At 40.6% G+C, this 17208-nt stretch overlaps 1 protein-coding gene across 3 annotated transcripts in view; it reads right to left on the reverse strand.

The window, feature by feature from the left end:
- Window positions 1-5947: 5947 nt before the first annotated feature.
- The window catches only part of ARID4A (AT-rich interaction domain 4A), a 66573-nt gene continuing 55312 nt past the window's right edge, over window positions 5948-17208 (reverse strand). For all 3 annotated transcript variants that reach the window (XM_066273698.1, XM_066273696.1, XM_066273697.1), the window contains exons 22-24: window positions 13759-13965; window positions 13011-13157; window positions 5948-6209 (exon numbers count right to left, since the gene is read on the reverse strand). In XM_066273698.1, coding sequence (XP_066129795.1) covers window positions 6106-6209; window positions 13011-13157; window positions 13759-13965 — 458 coding nt within the window. In that variant the 3' untranslated portion in view covers window positions 5948-6105. The remainder of the gene's footprint in view (window positions 6210-13010; window positions 13158-13758; window positions 13966-17208) is intronic.

Genomic DNA, 17208 nt, shown 5'->3' on the forward strand with positions numbered 1-17208 from the left:
ATTTGGTGGTCAGAATTCCTAAAAAACTTGGGTCATTTTCAAAATTGCGATAGCATTAACATTTGTCCCCCAAGCATAGTTTTATGCTGATAATAGCTCTCTTTCTTTTAAACAGCTTTGAGGTATAATTGATATACCATAAATTGTACATTTCTAGAATGTACAATTTGATATTTTGACATATATATATACATCCCTAAAACCATCACTAAAATTAAGATAATAATCATATTCATAATCCCACAAGTTTCCTTGGGCCTCCTTTTAATCTCTTCTTCCACCCTTCCACACTCCTCCCACCCCACCCCCCAATTTCTGTCACTACTGATTAGTTCGCTTCTCCCTCCCCAGATTATTGTATAAATGGAATCACACAATATGTACTCTTATTGTCTAGCTTCTCTCACTCAGCATAATTATTTTGAGATTTGTCCATACTGTTTTGTTTCATTTTATGGATATACTAGTGTGTTTAACCATGCACCTGTTGACAGACATTTGAATTATTTCCAGTTTTTGGCTATTCCTAACACAGCTGCTATAAACATTTGTGTACATATGGACACATCTTTTCTGTTCTCTTAAGTAACATCTTAAAGTAAATGAACTGTCAAACACTCTTCCAAAATGGTTTCACCATTTTGCATTCCCAGTTCCAGTTCCTCTATATTGTTGCCAACACTTATTATGGTCACTTCCTAATTTTAGCATTTTAGTAGGCATGTAGTAGATTCTCACTGCGATTTTATCTTGTACTTTCCCAATGCTTAATGATATTGAACACCTTTTAAAAAACAAACTTTACTTTTTTAGAGAAATTTTAGATGTGCAGCAAAGTTGAGTGGAAAGTACAGAGGATATACATATACGCTCTGATTCTATACACATAAAACCTCCCCTACCACCAATATCCTAGAGTGGCACATTTCTTATAATCAATGAATTTACGTTCACACATCATTATCACCCAAAGTCTATAGTTTACATTAGGGTTCACTCTTCATGTTGTTCAAATATATAATGGTTTTGCCAAATGTATAACTACACGTATCCATCATTATAGTATTCCACAGTGTAGTTTTACTCTGTGCTACATCTTTTCAATCCCACCATCTCCCAACCCCCTGACCTTTTTACTGTCTCCATAACTTTGCCTTTTCCAGAATGTTGTATACTTGGAATCACACCATATGTAGTTTTTTCAGATTGGCTTCTTTCACTTAGTAATATGCATTTAAAGTTCCTTTATGCCTTTTCGTGGCTTGATAGCTTATTTCTGTTAGTGCTTAATAGTATCTCATTGTCTGGATGTGCCACAGTTTATTCATTCACCCACTGAAGGGACATCTTGGATGCTTTCACGTTTTGGTAATTATGAATAAAGCTGCTATAAACATGTGTGCAGGCTTTTGTGTTGACTTTAAAATTTTAATTCATACACACATACAAGGATTGTGATTGATTGCTGGATCATATGGCTAGAGTATGTTCAATTTTGCAAAGAAATAGACATTCTGTCTTTAAATTGGCTGTACCATTTTTGCATTCCCACCAGCAATGAGAGTTCTTGTTTCACATTCTCATCAGCATTGGGTATTGTCAGTGTTTTGAATTTTTGCATTCTAATAGTATGTAGTGGTATGTTTCAATTTGCATTTCCCTGAAGACATGATGGTGACCATCTTTTCATATGCTTATTTGCCATCCGTATATCTTCTTGAAGTATCTTTTAATGTCTTTGGCCCATTTTTAAATTGGATTAATTTATTGTTTAAGGCCCCCCCCCCCCCCGTATATTTTGGATAACAACAGCCTGCTGTGGTCTGAATGTTTGTTTGTCCCAGCCCCAATTCCTCTGTTGAAATCTTAATCCCTAATGATGGTATGAGGAGGTGGGGCATTTGGGAGATGATTGGGTCATGAAGGTGGAGCCCTCATGATTGAGATTAGTGCCCTTTATAAGAGGCTCCGCAGAACTCCCTAGCCCAGGGGTCTCAAACTCAACTCAGCATGTGGGCCGCAGAGCAAGATCTTAGCCGTTCTGCGAGCCGCACTAGGTCTACAAAAGGCAACTGTTACGCAACACTTTTCTCACTGCAGTTGTAAACAAAAAAAAATCAGTACAAGCACAATCGTACATGTAGTTTACTCAGTGTCACAAAACGACCAGAAACTGTAGTTCGCATCACAACTGCTGTTAACTAAGCTAATATCTAGCTAGGATGCTAGAGAAATGAAAAATACAAGTAGGCCCCTAGGCTTACTTAATTTTATCCAAAATATTTTGAACTTCGTGGATTAGTCTGCGGGCTGCACAAAATTGTTTGGCGGGCCGCATACGGCCTGCGGGCCATGAGTTTGAGACCCCTGCCCTAGCTCCTTCCATCACAGAAGGCCCTTACCTGAACATGGCACCTTGATCTGAGACTTCCTTGCCTCCAGAATGATGAGAAATGTGTGTTTATAAATCTCCTTGGGTATTTTTCTAAAGCAGCCCAGACAGACTAAAATACAGTTATCAGATGTCTTTTACAAATATTTTTTTGCAGTTTATGGCTTGTCTTCTCATTCTCTTGATGAACAACGATTATAAGTGCTTACCTGCCATCAGTGTATCTTCTTTGCTGACGTGTATATTCAGATCTTTATGAAAAGAACCCCAATAACAACTTTTAAAAGTTTGGCTTTGAATATAGAGATCACTAGTAAAAAAGGAACAACTGTAATTCAAAAGTAACTTTTCTCAACATAAGTAAACATAGTTTTTGATCTTTTTGCTATGTGTTAGATGCTGGACCAGGTACTTACTGGGATACAACTGTGACTAAGGAGTACATTAGGAACTAAACCTCTAGTAGGGTAGAAAGACACGTGTAAGTAAAAATATTTCAAGGTAAGTTATCAAGGAAAATAATAGATTGAAAATGCTATGAGCATAACAGAGGGTGATATTCTGGTGATGGGAAGTCAGCAAAAGCTTCGTGGAAAAGTAGCTGCTGAGATAGCTCTGGACAAATAAGGATCAGAGTTGAGGGAGGAACAGAGGGAGCAAAAAAGCAGAGGTGTACAGGTGCAAGGATTGGGCAATGCCTGAATAGTTTTGCTTGACCTGGCTTTTGCCTCAGGTCTATTCTTGTCATGGTTTATTCCATCACTTTTCCTTCCTTCCTGTGCTTGGAGCACTTTACTCTGTATAACCTCTTTCCTCCCACTTGCTTAGCCAATTCAGAACCGTGATTGGGCTCAGTTTTACAGTTTTCTCTGCAAATCCTTCCAGACCACCTCTGCCTTCAAACTTGGGCCCTGCATCATTATTGCATGGCATGCCAAACTTATATACTTATCACACCTGCACTTAAGAATTACATCTACCTCATTGGATTATACATTCTATGAAAATGTAGGGACTTTTTTCTGTCTTGTTCACTGTTGTTGCTCCTGGGCCTCAGCACAATACCTGGACCTGGCACATAGAAGGTAATAAACTGTTGATGATGAATTCTGGTAATACTTTTTATGTGTGGTTGAACATAGCTTCAAATGCTTTCACAATGTTTACACAGCTATGTTCAATTACAGCGTTTACAAGAATGGTATATAAGCAAATTAATAGTTTAATTCATATAGATTTCCATAGTTTAAAGCAATTTCATAGAAGAAATAGTATGTGCTAACATATGTACAAACATCTTTCTTAGTGAAGGACCAGAAAACTAAAAATTTAACACAAACAGTAAAAGTGCACAATGGAATACTAAAATAAAAATCTCCATAATCTTCAAATAACTCAATTTTAATAGATAGCACCTTCTATCTTAGATATTAAAGAATGTCTTTATAATTTTCCTTTCTTAGTCACATGCAAGACCTATCTATTCAAATTTTAGCTAAACTCAAAATATGCCCAATATTTGAATTTAATACCTAGTCAATATTCACCTACTTTCATAAGCCTTTCCAGCCCCCAGATAAAAGGATTTTGTGTCCATATACCCATTCAGTGAAGATATTATTTTGTTCTCTGTAACAAGGTCCCAATCCTTTATTACCAGATTTATATCAATTAGAAAGGACAATAGTCAAACTGATAACTAGTTATCTCAGATGTACTGAATTGTTATTCAAAGTAGTCATTAAAATATCTAATGTGTGAATCTAAATTTGCCTGAGTTACAACTAGATTTGAAAGACACACCTTTTTCATTTTTATAATTAGAAATATTTTATTGTGAAAACTGAAGAATATATTGAATATACTCTGTTTTGAGAAGTCTGACTTTCCATCTGTAGGTTACTGGCACTTAGGAAAAAAACACTTAAATGAAAACTAAATATATAAAGCCTATGTTTCATGGCCTTTATTAATACTGCCCACTGAGCTCCATTATTATTTTACATTGAAATATTTCTGCTTTGCAAAGAAAAGACAGAGAAGTGCATTTTACAAGAGTACTTTTTTGTTTTTAATTCTTTGTGAAAATGGAAGGAATCTGAATCACAAGTTCACAATGTGGTAAAATGAAATGAAGAAACAATGATTTTAGCAATGCTATGCCATCACTAGTGTTTGGCTCTGACTTTGTTCTTATCAATCAGATCCTGATATACAGTCTAGAGCATCTAGGTTATTACTCTACAGCATATTAAACACAGAAAAGGAGGTTTAAAAAAAACCCCTTTCAATGTACAAACATGGATTTAAAAACCGATTTTAAAAAATCACTTTTTTACATAATGTATATGGCAAAACTGCTTTAAATACATGATCTTGGAAGAATTATTTACAAAATGTATCAGTCTGTGGAACAATTCACAGACATAGCATACATAATTGCTTTACTTAGTTGTTGCATCTCAACTTTGGGAGATATAAATTTATTCGGCAGTACAGCAAACATAAAAACTGTGACAAAGCATCTTAAGGGCAACCAAAAATTTGATCCTCAAAACAGTTTAAATACTAGGACTGCCAAAGTTCATAGAGGAGGACATACTTCAATGATCCAGATGCCCACTTATGGTTCTATACTGTTTGAAGACTGAGACAGGCCCCCTTCAATACAGGCAAAGCTGCTGGATGCAGCCTCCTGTAAAAGGGACAGCTGAGAGCTATTGTAATCCAAAGAGTGAATTAACCTAGAATTTTATTTTTTTCAATTTTATTAATATTTTAAAAAATACATAAAAATACAACATCCAATGTCTGAATAAATATATTTAACAAGTTGCAAGATAATACCTTATTTTACACAAAATTTTCAGCTTTAGAAATCTTGTTAAATAACTTCATTGTTGTTATATATTTCATTTTTGTCTTTTTGTAACAAAATAAAAACTCTGAAATTACATAGAAAAAAGACAAAATATTTTTGTCAAGGGATAAGATAGTCCACTGAAAACTTATTCACAATTCCACTGTAAACATTAATAAACATTAAAATATTTGCATAATTGTGTGCTCAAAAATACTATAAAAAGTGGAAGACTTATTACAACTGTAGTTTTCAGTCAACTACACTTCCTTTCACAATTTATTTTGTCCCATTTACACCTTTAAGCCTGGGCACACTGTGAACATATACTTTGGCAGTTCTAAATAGCAAGTGCTTCCACAAAAATAAAAAATAAAAAAAACCCAACGACAATAATAATTAAAAACAACATACAACATAAACCCCCTACTCACCAAGTGTTCAAATACAGCTTAGTGAAAGTGCAGAAGTAACTATTCGGGTGGATAGTATTTTGATGTTTATCATGTGCACTTGCTTGTCTATGATTTCTGTAACACCTGAAAGCTTTATTATACAAATTCAAATTTGCTAAGTGCCCTTTTTCTATCTTCACAAAAAATGAAACAAAAAAAATTAAGTAGGAAAAAGTATGACAAATATGTTAGGCTGCCTAACCTTCAGTTATGAATCAGCTTATTTTTTTGCAACAGAAAAAAGAAAAGAAAGGGAATAGATACAATCCAGCTTGGAAGAGTGGACAGGATAGACTTAGCAATGTCAAACCAGTTGAGTGCTTTCTGTGGTTGTATTTCAGGGACTGGGGATTTATGTCCATGGCAGCAAACTGCTGGGAAGGCAGAGAAAACGAATATCACCTGCATTCTACAGCAAGTACATTTTGTGGGGGAGATGATGATGAGGGACTCATTCCAGTGTCTGACGAAGCAGATGACATGGAGGCTCCTGCATGAGACACTGTGGAATCAAAACAATTACATTAGACTCAAACTTTCATGTAGAAGTATCCAGCCACTGGCAAGTGGCTTCAGTTACAGTCATCTTAACTGCTGCATGGAGAAATAACAAACTGTCAGCAAAAATTCTGTTTGGCTCATATGAGTAGAAACAGTCTCTGGTTAGTAAAGTAACACAGTACCAAAAATGCATCATAAAATTTAAAGACTAAAGAGACATAAACTTTTAAGCCTCTACTCAAAAGATCCCTGGAAGGAACTCACCTTTCCCCAAATCAGAAACAAGATCAACCAGAGATAAAGTCTCACTATAGCAGATTTCTGTTTTTATCTCTGGGTTATAGGACCTAAGAGAATTTCCTTATCCCAGAGAATTTCCTGTAATCAGCTATTGGCTTCCTGTCTTTATCCTGTCCCAATACACCTGATGGCCCCGGCATTGCTATCAGCCACACTAGTTTTCTAGGTCAGGTATTAGAATCATGGGGACTGGGATGGAGGTGTCAGTGAGTGATTAGAAAGTAGTCCTCGGCCCTGGCCGGTTGGCTCAGTGGTAGAGCGTAGGCCTGGCGTGCAGGAGTCCCGGGTTTGATTCCCAGCCAGGGCACACAGGAGAAGCGCCCATCTGCTTCTCCACCCCTCCCCCTCTCCTTCCTCTCTGTCTCTCTCTTCCCCTCCCGCAGCCAAGGCTCCATTGGAGCAAAGATGGCCCGGGCGCTGGGGATGGCTCCTTGGCCTCTGCCCCAGGCGCTAGAGTGGCTCTGGTGGCGGCAGAACGACGCCCCGGAGGGGCAGAGCATCGCCCCCTGGTGGGCGTGCCGGGTGGATCCCGGTTGGGCGCATGCGGGAGTCTGTCTGACTGCCTCTCCTCATTTCTAGCTTCGGAAAAATACAAAACAAAATTAAATAAATAAATAAATAAATAAATAAAAAGAAAGTAGTCCTCAGTGACTGTACTATCACTCCAGGACAAAACATGGATTAAAGATCACTGACTAAGCATTAGGTGCTTTGCCATTTTTTAGTTCTTTTCTTTCTCTGCAAAGCTCACTTGTTTCCTGCTAATTTTGCCCAGTTTTCCTATTTCAAGTTTTCATTTTTAAGCATCTCTCTCAGTGTGTTAAGTACCAATATGACATTTACTCATTACTACAGACTCTAGTATGTATGATAAAAGTCTCACTTTAATAACTCATTTCACATTACAAAAAAGAACAGAAAAGCGAAGGAGACTCTTTAATCCAGGGGTCTCAAACTCGCGGCCCACGGGCCACATGCGGCCCGCCGAACAATTTTGTGCGGCCCGCCCACTAATCCATGAAGTTCAAAATATTTTGGAGGCCCTGGCCGGTTGGCTCAGCGGTAGAGCGTCAGCCTGGCGTGCGGGGGACCCAGGTTCGATTCCCGGCCAGGGCACATAGGAGAAGTGCCCATTTGCTTCTCCACCCCCCACCTTCCTCTTTCTCTCTCTTCCCCTCCTGCAGCCAAGGCTCCATTGGAGCAAAGATGGCCCGGGCGCTGGGGATGGCTCCTTGGCCTCTGCCCCAGGCGCTAGAGTGGCTCTGGTGGCGGCAGAGCGACGCCCCGGAGGGGCAGAGCATCGCCCCCTGGTGGGCAGAGCGTTGCCCCTGGTGGGCGTGCCGGGTGGATCCCGGTCGGGTGCATGCGGGAGTCTGTCTGACTGTCTCTCCCCGTTTCCAGCTTCAGAAAAATACAAAAAAAAAAAAAAAAAGTGTGTGTATGTGTGTATATATATATATATATATGATAAAATTAAGTAAGCCTAGGGGCCTACTTGTATTTTTCATTTCTCTAGCATCCTCTTAGCTTAGTTAACAGCAGTTGTGATGCGAACTAGTTTCTGGTCGTTTTGTGACACTGAGTAAACTGCATGTACGATTGTGCTTGTTGTACTGATTTTTTTTTGTTTTCAACTGCAGTGAGAAAAGTGTTGCGTAACAGTTGCCTTTTATAGACCTAGTGCGGCCCACATGCTGAGTTGAGTTTGAGACCCCTGCTCTAATCAAAGCATTTTTTTTTTTTTTTTTTGCAACAGAGACAGAGACAGATAGGAACAGATAGACAGGAAAGGAGAAATGAGAAGCATCAAATAAGTCTTCACTGTGGCACCTTAGTTGTTCATTGATTGCTTTCTCATATGTGCCTTGACCATGGGGCTACAGCAGACCGAGTGACCCCTTGCTCGAGCCAGTGACCTTGGGTCCAACCTGGTGAGTCTTGCTCAAACCAGATGAGCCTGTGCTCAAGCTGACGACCTTGGAGTCCTGAACCTGGGTCCTCCACATCCCAGTGCGACGCTCTATCCACTGCACCACCACCTGTTCACGCTCATTGATTGCTTTCTCATATGTGCTTTGACTGGGGAGCTACAGCAGAGTAAGTGACCCTGGCTCAAGCCAGCCACCATGGGGTCATGTCTATGATCCCACACTCAAGCCAGCAAGCCCATGCTCAAGCTGGATTAGCCTGCGGTCAAACCTGGGTCCTCTGCATCCCAGTCTGACACTATCCATTGCACCGCTGCTGGTCAGGCTCAAAGAATCTTTCTGGTGGTCTGTACGTGTATCACCTTTAGGAAAGTCAAAACAGTTGAGGGTTCTCCGAAGAAATTTCTATTTGTTAATTTGTCCTTTTTCATTTTGTGATTAAAAGTTTTGTTAAGACTTCTTGCTATTAACAGTATTTAAAGAAAAGACAAACACAGAAATCATACCTCTTTTCTCTCAAACATAACCCTTTTTATTTGCTCCATCGTATTTCCAGGAATTAAAGCACTATTGGCCTGGGTGTAGAACAATTCAAGACCACAGATACAGAGGCCATTCTGTCAGTGAGTCATCCCTGAACTCTGCTGAACCAGGCAAGCCTATCGGCTAGTTTTACTTTTCCTTTTTCTTTAAGCAACAGCCCTCCTGAAGCCCTCCGTTCCTATTCCATCCTATTCCAGCTTTACAGGGCTGCTGTGCAACAGTCATCCCAGAGCTTCCGTTCCCCATCATCTTGAGGTTTTCCTTACTGTTTTCCTACGTGGGATACTGTGTTTGCTGGATCTCACATCATCGTCGTAGCTTGGTGTCTACTTTCTAGTGCAATCATTAAGAAATCTGACATGAGAAACCCGATGCTGTTCTGAGACCCAGTTGTGTGTTTTCTTGTATGTACCTTTATACAGTAAACTTTTGGAATCTTCTCTTTATCCATAGGGTTCTGAAATTTCATAATGTGTTTTGGTGTAATTTCCTCCCACACTTTACAGAGGTCACAGTGAGTCCTTTAAATTGTCTATCTCATACCTTTCAGTTCTGGAAATTTTTCTTAGAATATAGCATTGATGATTAGCATTTTCTTAGAATTTTTTCTTAGAATATAGCATTTTCTTAGAATAGCAGCATTTTCCTCTTCTGATTATTCTGTACTTTATCTAGGAAGCTGATGATTCAGAAATTGAATCTTCTGACCCAATCCTGTACTTCCTGTTCTTCTCCCCTATTGTCTCTTTGACTTTCTACTGGGATTCCTTTAGTTTTGCTGTCTATCCCTTCTATTATATTATTTTACAATTCCTGATATATTTTTAATACATTCATCTTGTCTGAATTTTATTAATACCATATTCTTATTTCAAGATGGCTATATCTTGGCCCTGGACAGATAGCTCAATTGGTTAGGGCTTTGTCCTGACATGGCAAGGTTGCCGGTTCAATCTCCAATCAGGGAACATATAAGAATCAACCAATGAGTGCATAAATAAGTGAAACAACAAATCAATGTTTCTCTCTCTCCCACTTCCTCTCTCTAAAAATCAATAAATAAGTTAAAAAAAAAACCCACTGCAATAGCCTTCCCATATCTCTGGATATTAATTATAGTTTGGTCTCTGTATACGGTATATCATGTACTCTCATTTCCTACTTCAGTTTCTCTGTGTGTAGAGGCTTTCCTATCTGATCTGTGGCTTCTGTAGGCAAGAAAGGGACATTAAAAAGCTAACTGAAGCCTGACCAGTGGTGGTGCAGTAAATGAAGCGTTGACCCAGAATGCTGGGATGATGGGTTCGAAGCCTTGAGGCTGCCAGCTCTGCATATGGGCTCATCAGCACAGGGTCTCTGGCTTGAGCAGGGGAATCATCTACATAACCCCAAAGCTTGCCAGTTTGAGCCCAAAAGTCTCTAGCTTGAAAAGCCCAAGGTCCCTGGCTTGAACAAGGGGATACTGGTTCGGCCCTGACCAAGGCAGGTACGAAAAGCAATCAATGCATAACTAAAGTGAAAACTGTAAGTTCATGCTTCTCACCCCCCCCCCCCCAGGACAGAAAACTAAATGGAAGCTGTGCGTAAGTATGGCGAGCTTGTCAGTGATGGGCAGGCACGGCACACATAATGATGGGCAAGGACCTTGCTTTTTGGTCCTGGAGCCCCCAAATGTTTTTTTTTTTTTTTTTTTTTTTTGGTATTTTTCTGAAGCTGGAAACAGGGAGAGACAGTCAGACAGACTCCTGCATGCGCCCGACCGGGATCCACCCGGCACACCCACCAGGGGGCGATGCTCTGCCCATCCGGGGCGTCGCTATGTTGCGACCAGAGCCACTCTAGCACCTGAGGCAGAGGCCACAGAGCCATCCCCAGCGCCTGGACCATCTTTGCTCCAATGGAGCCTTGGCTGCGGGAGGGGAAGAGAGAGACAGAGAGGAAGGAAGGGGGGGTGGAGAAGCAGATGGGTGCTTCTCCTGTGTGCCCTGGCCGGGAATCAAACCCGGGACTCCTGCACGCCAGGCTGACACTCTACCACTGAGCCAACCGGCCAGGGCCCCAAATGTTTTTATCTATGTTACACCATTTCTCTTAGGTTGTCCAGTTTCTCCAGAGGATTCCTTCCATCTCCTCCCAGGAAGAGAGCATAAGTTCGGTTAATAGCTTTCAGGGAGCAAAGAGGATAAGATCTTTTGTTGGTAAAAGCTTTTATTCATGATCATTATTTTTGGTTTAGTACTTAACCTTCACCTATGGCTCGTATCCCGGAGGATACAAGACTATCGAGCCCTTTCAACCACCAAAATGAGTTAATTTACTATTTTCTAATAGTGTTGTGGAAAAGGAAAACATGTTGCTGCATAGGGGGGGTCAAAGGATCCAATTTCTCCTTCCATTTTCAACCAATCTCCATTCCTCAGCCTCATCCTATATCCCTGCCTTCTGAGGTCTCCTAGGGTGATCCGGTATGAACTAGCTTGCTTCTTGTTGTGTCCCACTGCAAGAATAAACAAGCTTAGGTTTTAACATTCCCTTATTTGCTAGAATAGTTATAATAGTTTATCTGCTTCTCAGCTTACAAAGGACAGGCTCTAGACACTTCTTATCTGTCATAGTCTGCTGCCTGATTCTCTTGTCCTTGTTGGTCTAGAGCTTTTGAGTTTCTTTACTGTTAGTTTAATGAAAATTGGGGACAGAATAAATATGAACATGTTTATTTAACTAGAAGTTAATCCTACACATTTTTTTTTTTAGTGAGGGAAAAAGAGAGACAGATAAGGACAGACAGGAAGGGAGAGATATGAGAAGAATCAACTTGCAGTTGTGACACTTTTCATTATTCATTGAGTGTTCTCTCATACATGCCTTGATCAAGAGGCTCTAGGTGAGTCAATGATTCCTTCCTAAAGCCAGTGACCTTGGGTTCAAGCCAGCAATCATGAGGTCATGTCTATGATCCCACATTCAAGAAAGTGACCTCAGGGTGTTTTTCGTTTTGTTTTGTTTTGTTACAGGGACAGAGAAAGAGTCAGAGAGAGGGATAGATAGGGAGAGACAGGAACAGAGAGAAGCATCAATCATCAGTTTTTTGTTGCAACACCTTAGTTGTTCATTGACTGCTTTCTCATGAATGCCTTGACCATGGGCCTTCAGCAGACGGAGTAACCCCATGCTCGAGCCAGCGACCTTGGGTCCAAGCTGGTGAACTTTTTGCTCAAGCCAGATGAGCCCGTGCTCAAGCTGGCGACCTCAGGGTCTCGAACCTGGGTCCTCTGCATCCCATTCTGACGTTCTATCCACTGCACCGTGGCTAGGCGACCTCAGGGTTTTGAACCTGGGTCCTCAGCATCCCAGGCTGACAATCTATCCACTGTGTAACCACCTGGTCAGGCAATCCTATACACTGTTAAGGTTCAGACACTACTCTCTCTCCGTGATTATTCCAAAGTAATCTCTCCTTCTACCAACTCCTTTTAATATCACTCTTGGGTCCCTTATCACACACTGTCCCACTGGATATTAGTATCAGTGAGATCCAAGTCTCAATCTCATTCATCTCCATACTTCCACCACTTAGAAGAGGCCTGGCATACGTATGTATACATTAATGTTGTTCACCTGAACTATCTTATACAGTGGTTGCTTAGAAAATGACTTAAGATCCCAAGAAGATAATCTCCTTGAGGATAAGCCATGTGCCTATTCATTTTGATGAACAACATAATAAAATAGTTCCTATTAACATGTTGCCAGCAAATGTTGTGCAAAGAGTAAATTCAGAGTAAGCTCTTGCGAACTCACCACATTTAATAAAATCACACATCCTGTAAAATGGTTCCCTCTCTTTCAAGAGTCTCATTCTGATTAATTCAGTTGTTGACTAACTTCAACCATAGCAACAAAGAAAACAATAGGAATCTAAAAACAATTTACAAACGTGTACTATATTCAAAAAGTGAGAAACCTAAATCTTCTAAAATTATAGGATATATATTTGAAAATAGAGAAAAGAAAAATAATAATCAAATTACCTTCTCTGTCTTTCTTTTTTAATCTTTTTCTCCTCCTGTCTATGGTCGCAACTTCAGACTTCAAAGACATGTAGTATTTTCTGATTTCCTGTAGTTTTTCTTGGAGAAAAGAGATTCTCTCTGTACTGTTCATATTATCTAATTCATCTAAAAGGGAAAAAAGTTAATTAGTATTTTACAATAATTACATGAGAAAAAATATGGCAGTTCTACCAGATGTCCAACTTATAAATCATCAAAAGCTTTAGTTTATTAAAACCTACCATATTAAGCTAATAAATCTCTATAAACAGGAAAGACATTAACTAAACTTAGGAATAAGATTTCTTGATAAATCACAATATTTCCATACTAAACATTACTTGATGTATTATTTAAATTATCAGAAAAACATAAACATCAACACACAGCACCTGTGACATACAATTGTAGTTATTTTCCAAATAGTTTCTTTGTATTGATGGTTTCCTCAGGTATTAGTTATTTCCAATTGTCAACACTAGAAAGTTTCACCAATTCATGTAAATCATTCATGTCCTAGTTCATAACTAGAGATATTCCTCTAGTGAATATTCATCAAGTTAGTATTATGAAAATACATGGATTTGTAGTTAAGATAACATGTGATGATTATGGGTAAGACAATACTGGAAACCTAAATAATTTGTTAATCATTATTCCTTATTTTGACATTTTAAGGTATATACCACTTTACAATATATATTCAAGTTTTCTGTAAGTTTCTTACTGAGTTGAAAGCTCCATTTATATGTCCTAGGGGATGAATTCGGATGTTTTTCTCTGTGTTTATCTTTTTCTCCATCTTTGATATGCGGGGATATTCTTGCGGGAGACCTTGGAAGCTTCTGTGGCTTAGACACACTGAGATGCTTGACTGGGGTACATTTACTGGAATTGTCTAGGGCAGGAAGATCTTCACTATCACTGCTTTGTCCTATAAGAAGAAAAAATGGACACAGAGATTATAAATTATAAACATTTCTATCAAAATGCAACAGATGCAGTAATTAAACTTTTTGATACCCTACAGAAATAAGTGCACAATGTGCAAGCTTTTTTCACATAAAAAGAAAATGAAAATCTAAATGCCCACCGATAGGAAAATGGTTAAAAATTGAATACTTTGCTGAAGTTGTTAAAAAAGATGAGCCAGAGTTCATATGCATAAAAATGGCAAAATATCCTATAGTTAAATGAAAAAGCAGTTATAAAACAATTTACATAGTACTGCCCCATTTATATTTAAAAAACATAAAAACTACCCAAAAGACCAACCGAAACTATATGAAAAAAGATCTTCATGTACAAAGAGCTTTTGATATATGTCCAATAAAATGGGAGCAGATAATTGTTTGCAACTCTGCATCCTTCCTCACCAAATCTGTACTAGAGATGCTTTTGGTTTTCACAGAATAACAAATTAGAATTCTATCTCAATTCTATGTTTTTCTAGCTCTATACCCTACTTTCACCCTACTCCCTCAAAAGCAAACCTTGATTTCTAGTGAAAAGGCAAAGTTGAAGGTTACACACTCAATTTCTCAGCCCCTCCCCGACCTGTATCTGTCCTTACTGCCCCGTTTTGGCCTCAAAAGAGGAAACTGTCTCTGGGCAAAATAATCTCTTCAGTTATACTCTTTTTTTTTTTTTTTCATTTTTCTGAAGCTGGAAACAGGGAGAGACAGTCAGACAGACTCCCGCATGCACCCGACCGGGATCCACCCGGCACGCCCACCAGGGGCGGTGCTCTGCCCCCCAGGGGGCGATGCTCTGCCCATCCTGGGTGTTGCCATATTGCGACCAGAGCCACTCTAGCGCCTGAGGCAGAGGCCACAGAGCCATGCCCAGCGCCCGGGCCATCTTTGCTCCAATGGAGCCTTGGCTGCGGGAGGGGAAGAGAGAGACAGTGAGGAAAGCGCGGCGGAGGGGTGGAGAAGCAAATGGGCGCTTCTCCTATGTGCCCTGGCCGGGAATCGAACCCGGGTCCTCCACACGCTAGGCCGACGCTCTACCGCTGAGCCAACTGGCCAGGGCCAGTTATACTCTTAAAACCATCTCCTTCCAGCTCCTCTGAAATTCTGAATATCAATTAATCATCTTCTTTTATCTTCAACTTCTTTTCTCAGAGTCTACCAACAAGCTTGGATGTTTCCTACCCTTGGAGTGAGGGAGGGCAGGAGAAGAAACCTTCCCTTGAGCTGGCACCTCTTTCCTTCTCTTCAGGGTCAATTTTCTTCAAAGAAATTCTTTGTTATCCTGGTTTCACACCTTCTGATCACATCCCTGTGCTATTGTTAGGGTCCCAAACACTGCCAAATTCAATGAATATATTTCAATCCTATTAAATACTCTACAGCATTTGAAACTCCAAACCCACTAGTGTTTACTAATTTTCATTTATCTCTGATCAGTTCTACTCTAGTCTTCCTGGCTATTGCATATAAAGGGCGACCCCACGTAATTCTATTTTTGGTCCTTTTTCTTGTTTGTTTTTACATTTAATATTATTTTGTGTTAGTTTCAGTGTGCAGCACAGTGGTTAGACAATGATATACTTTACAAAGTGGTTTCCCGGTATTTCCAGTACCCACCTGGCACCACACGTATTTATTACAGTATTATTCACTATGTTTCCTGTACTGTACTTTTACTTATTCTCATTTTACTCTCCCACAGCAATTTCATTGTCTTGCAATCCTTTGACAACTATCTTCTAAAAAGAGATTTTTCTGCCTAACCTGTGGTAGTGCAGTGGACAGTGTCAACCTGGAACACTGAGGTCACCGGTTCAAAACACTGGGCTTGCCCTCTGAAGACACATACAGGAAGCAGCTATTACAAGTTGATGCTTCCTGCTTCTCCCCACTCTTTCTCTCTACTCTCTCTAAAACCCAATAATCTGCCTGACCTGTGGTGGCACAGTGGATAAAACGTCGACCTGGAAATGCTGAGGTTGCCGGTTCGAAACCCTGGGCTTGCCTGGTCAAAGCACATATGGGAGTTGATGCTTCCAGCTCCTCCCCCCTTCTCTCTCTCTGTCTCTCCCTCTCCTCTCTAAAATGAATAAATTAAAAAAAAAAAAAAAGGCCCTGGCCGGTTGGCTCAGTGGTAGTGTCGGCCTGGCGTGCAGGGGTCCTGGGTTCGATTCCCGGCCAGGGCACACAGGAGAAGCACCCATCTGCTTCTCCACCCCTCCCCCTCTACTTCCTCTCTGTCTCTCTCTTCCCCTCCCATAGTGAGGCTCCATTGGAGCAAAGATGGCCTGGGCACTGGGGATGGCTCCTTGGCCTCTGCCCCAGGTGCTAGAGTGGCTCTGGTTGCGACAGAGTGACGCCCCGGAGGGGCAGAGCATCACCCCCTGGTGGGTAGAGCATCGCCTCCTGGTGGGCGTGCCGGGTGGATCCCAGTTGGGCACATGCGGGAGTCTGACTGTCCCCGTTTCCAGCTTCGGAAAAATACAAAAAAATAAAAACCAATACTCTAAAAATAGACTTTCTTCTAAGCTCCAGGCCAAATTTTCCCAATAATGGAACCTCTAACTCAACAATCCCTAAATTACTCTTTCAACCACCTGCTGCTATTCCTGTATCCCAAGTCACTTACCCAATTCCTTGTAATGAGTAACAGTCCTAGTGATTTTATTCCCCAAATCTCTTTAATTTATTCCTTCTTTCACTGCCTTAGTTGAGCCAAATATTCTTTTTTCTTTTTATTTTAATAAGTCATAGGAAGGGAGGCAAAAACAGCCTCCCACTAGCACACGGATCAGGATCCACCCGGCAAGCCCCCTATGGGGTGATTCTCTGCCCATCTGAGGCGTTGCTCCATTGCTAAGCAACCAAGCTTTTCCTTAGCACCTAAGGTGGAGGCTACAGAGCCATCCTCAACACCCAGGGTCAACTCGCTCCAATCTCGCCACGACTGCAGAAAAGGGATGGAGGGGGGGAGGAGAGAGAGAAGCAAGAGAACCAAGAGGGGGCAGGGTGGAAAAGCAGATGGTCACTTCTCTTTTGTGCCCTGACTGGGAATCGAAGCTGGGACTTCCACACTCTGGGCTGACGCTCTACCGCTGAGCCAAATGGCCAGGGCCCAAAGATTCTTTTCAAAAAGTAAAACTGTGATTCCCGGCCAGGGCACACAGGAGAAGCACCCATCTGCTTCTCCACCCCTCCCCCTC

The sequence above is a fragment of the Saccopteryx bilineata genome, chromosome 4 (genome assembly GCF_036850765.1).
Source record: "Saccopteryx bilineata isolate mSacBil1 chromosome 4, mSacBil1_pri_phased_curated, whole genome shotgun sequence".
NCBI classification, from domain to species: Eukaryota; Metazoa; Chordata; class Mammalia; order Chiroptera; family Emballonuridae; genus Saccopteryx; species Saccopteryx bilineata.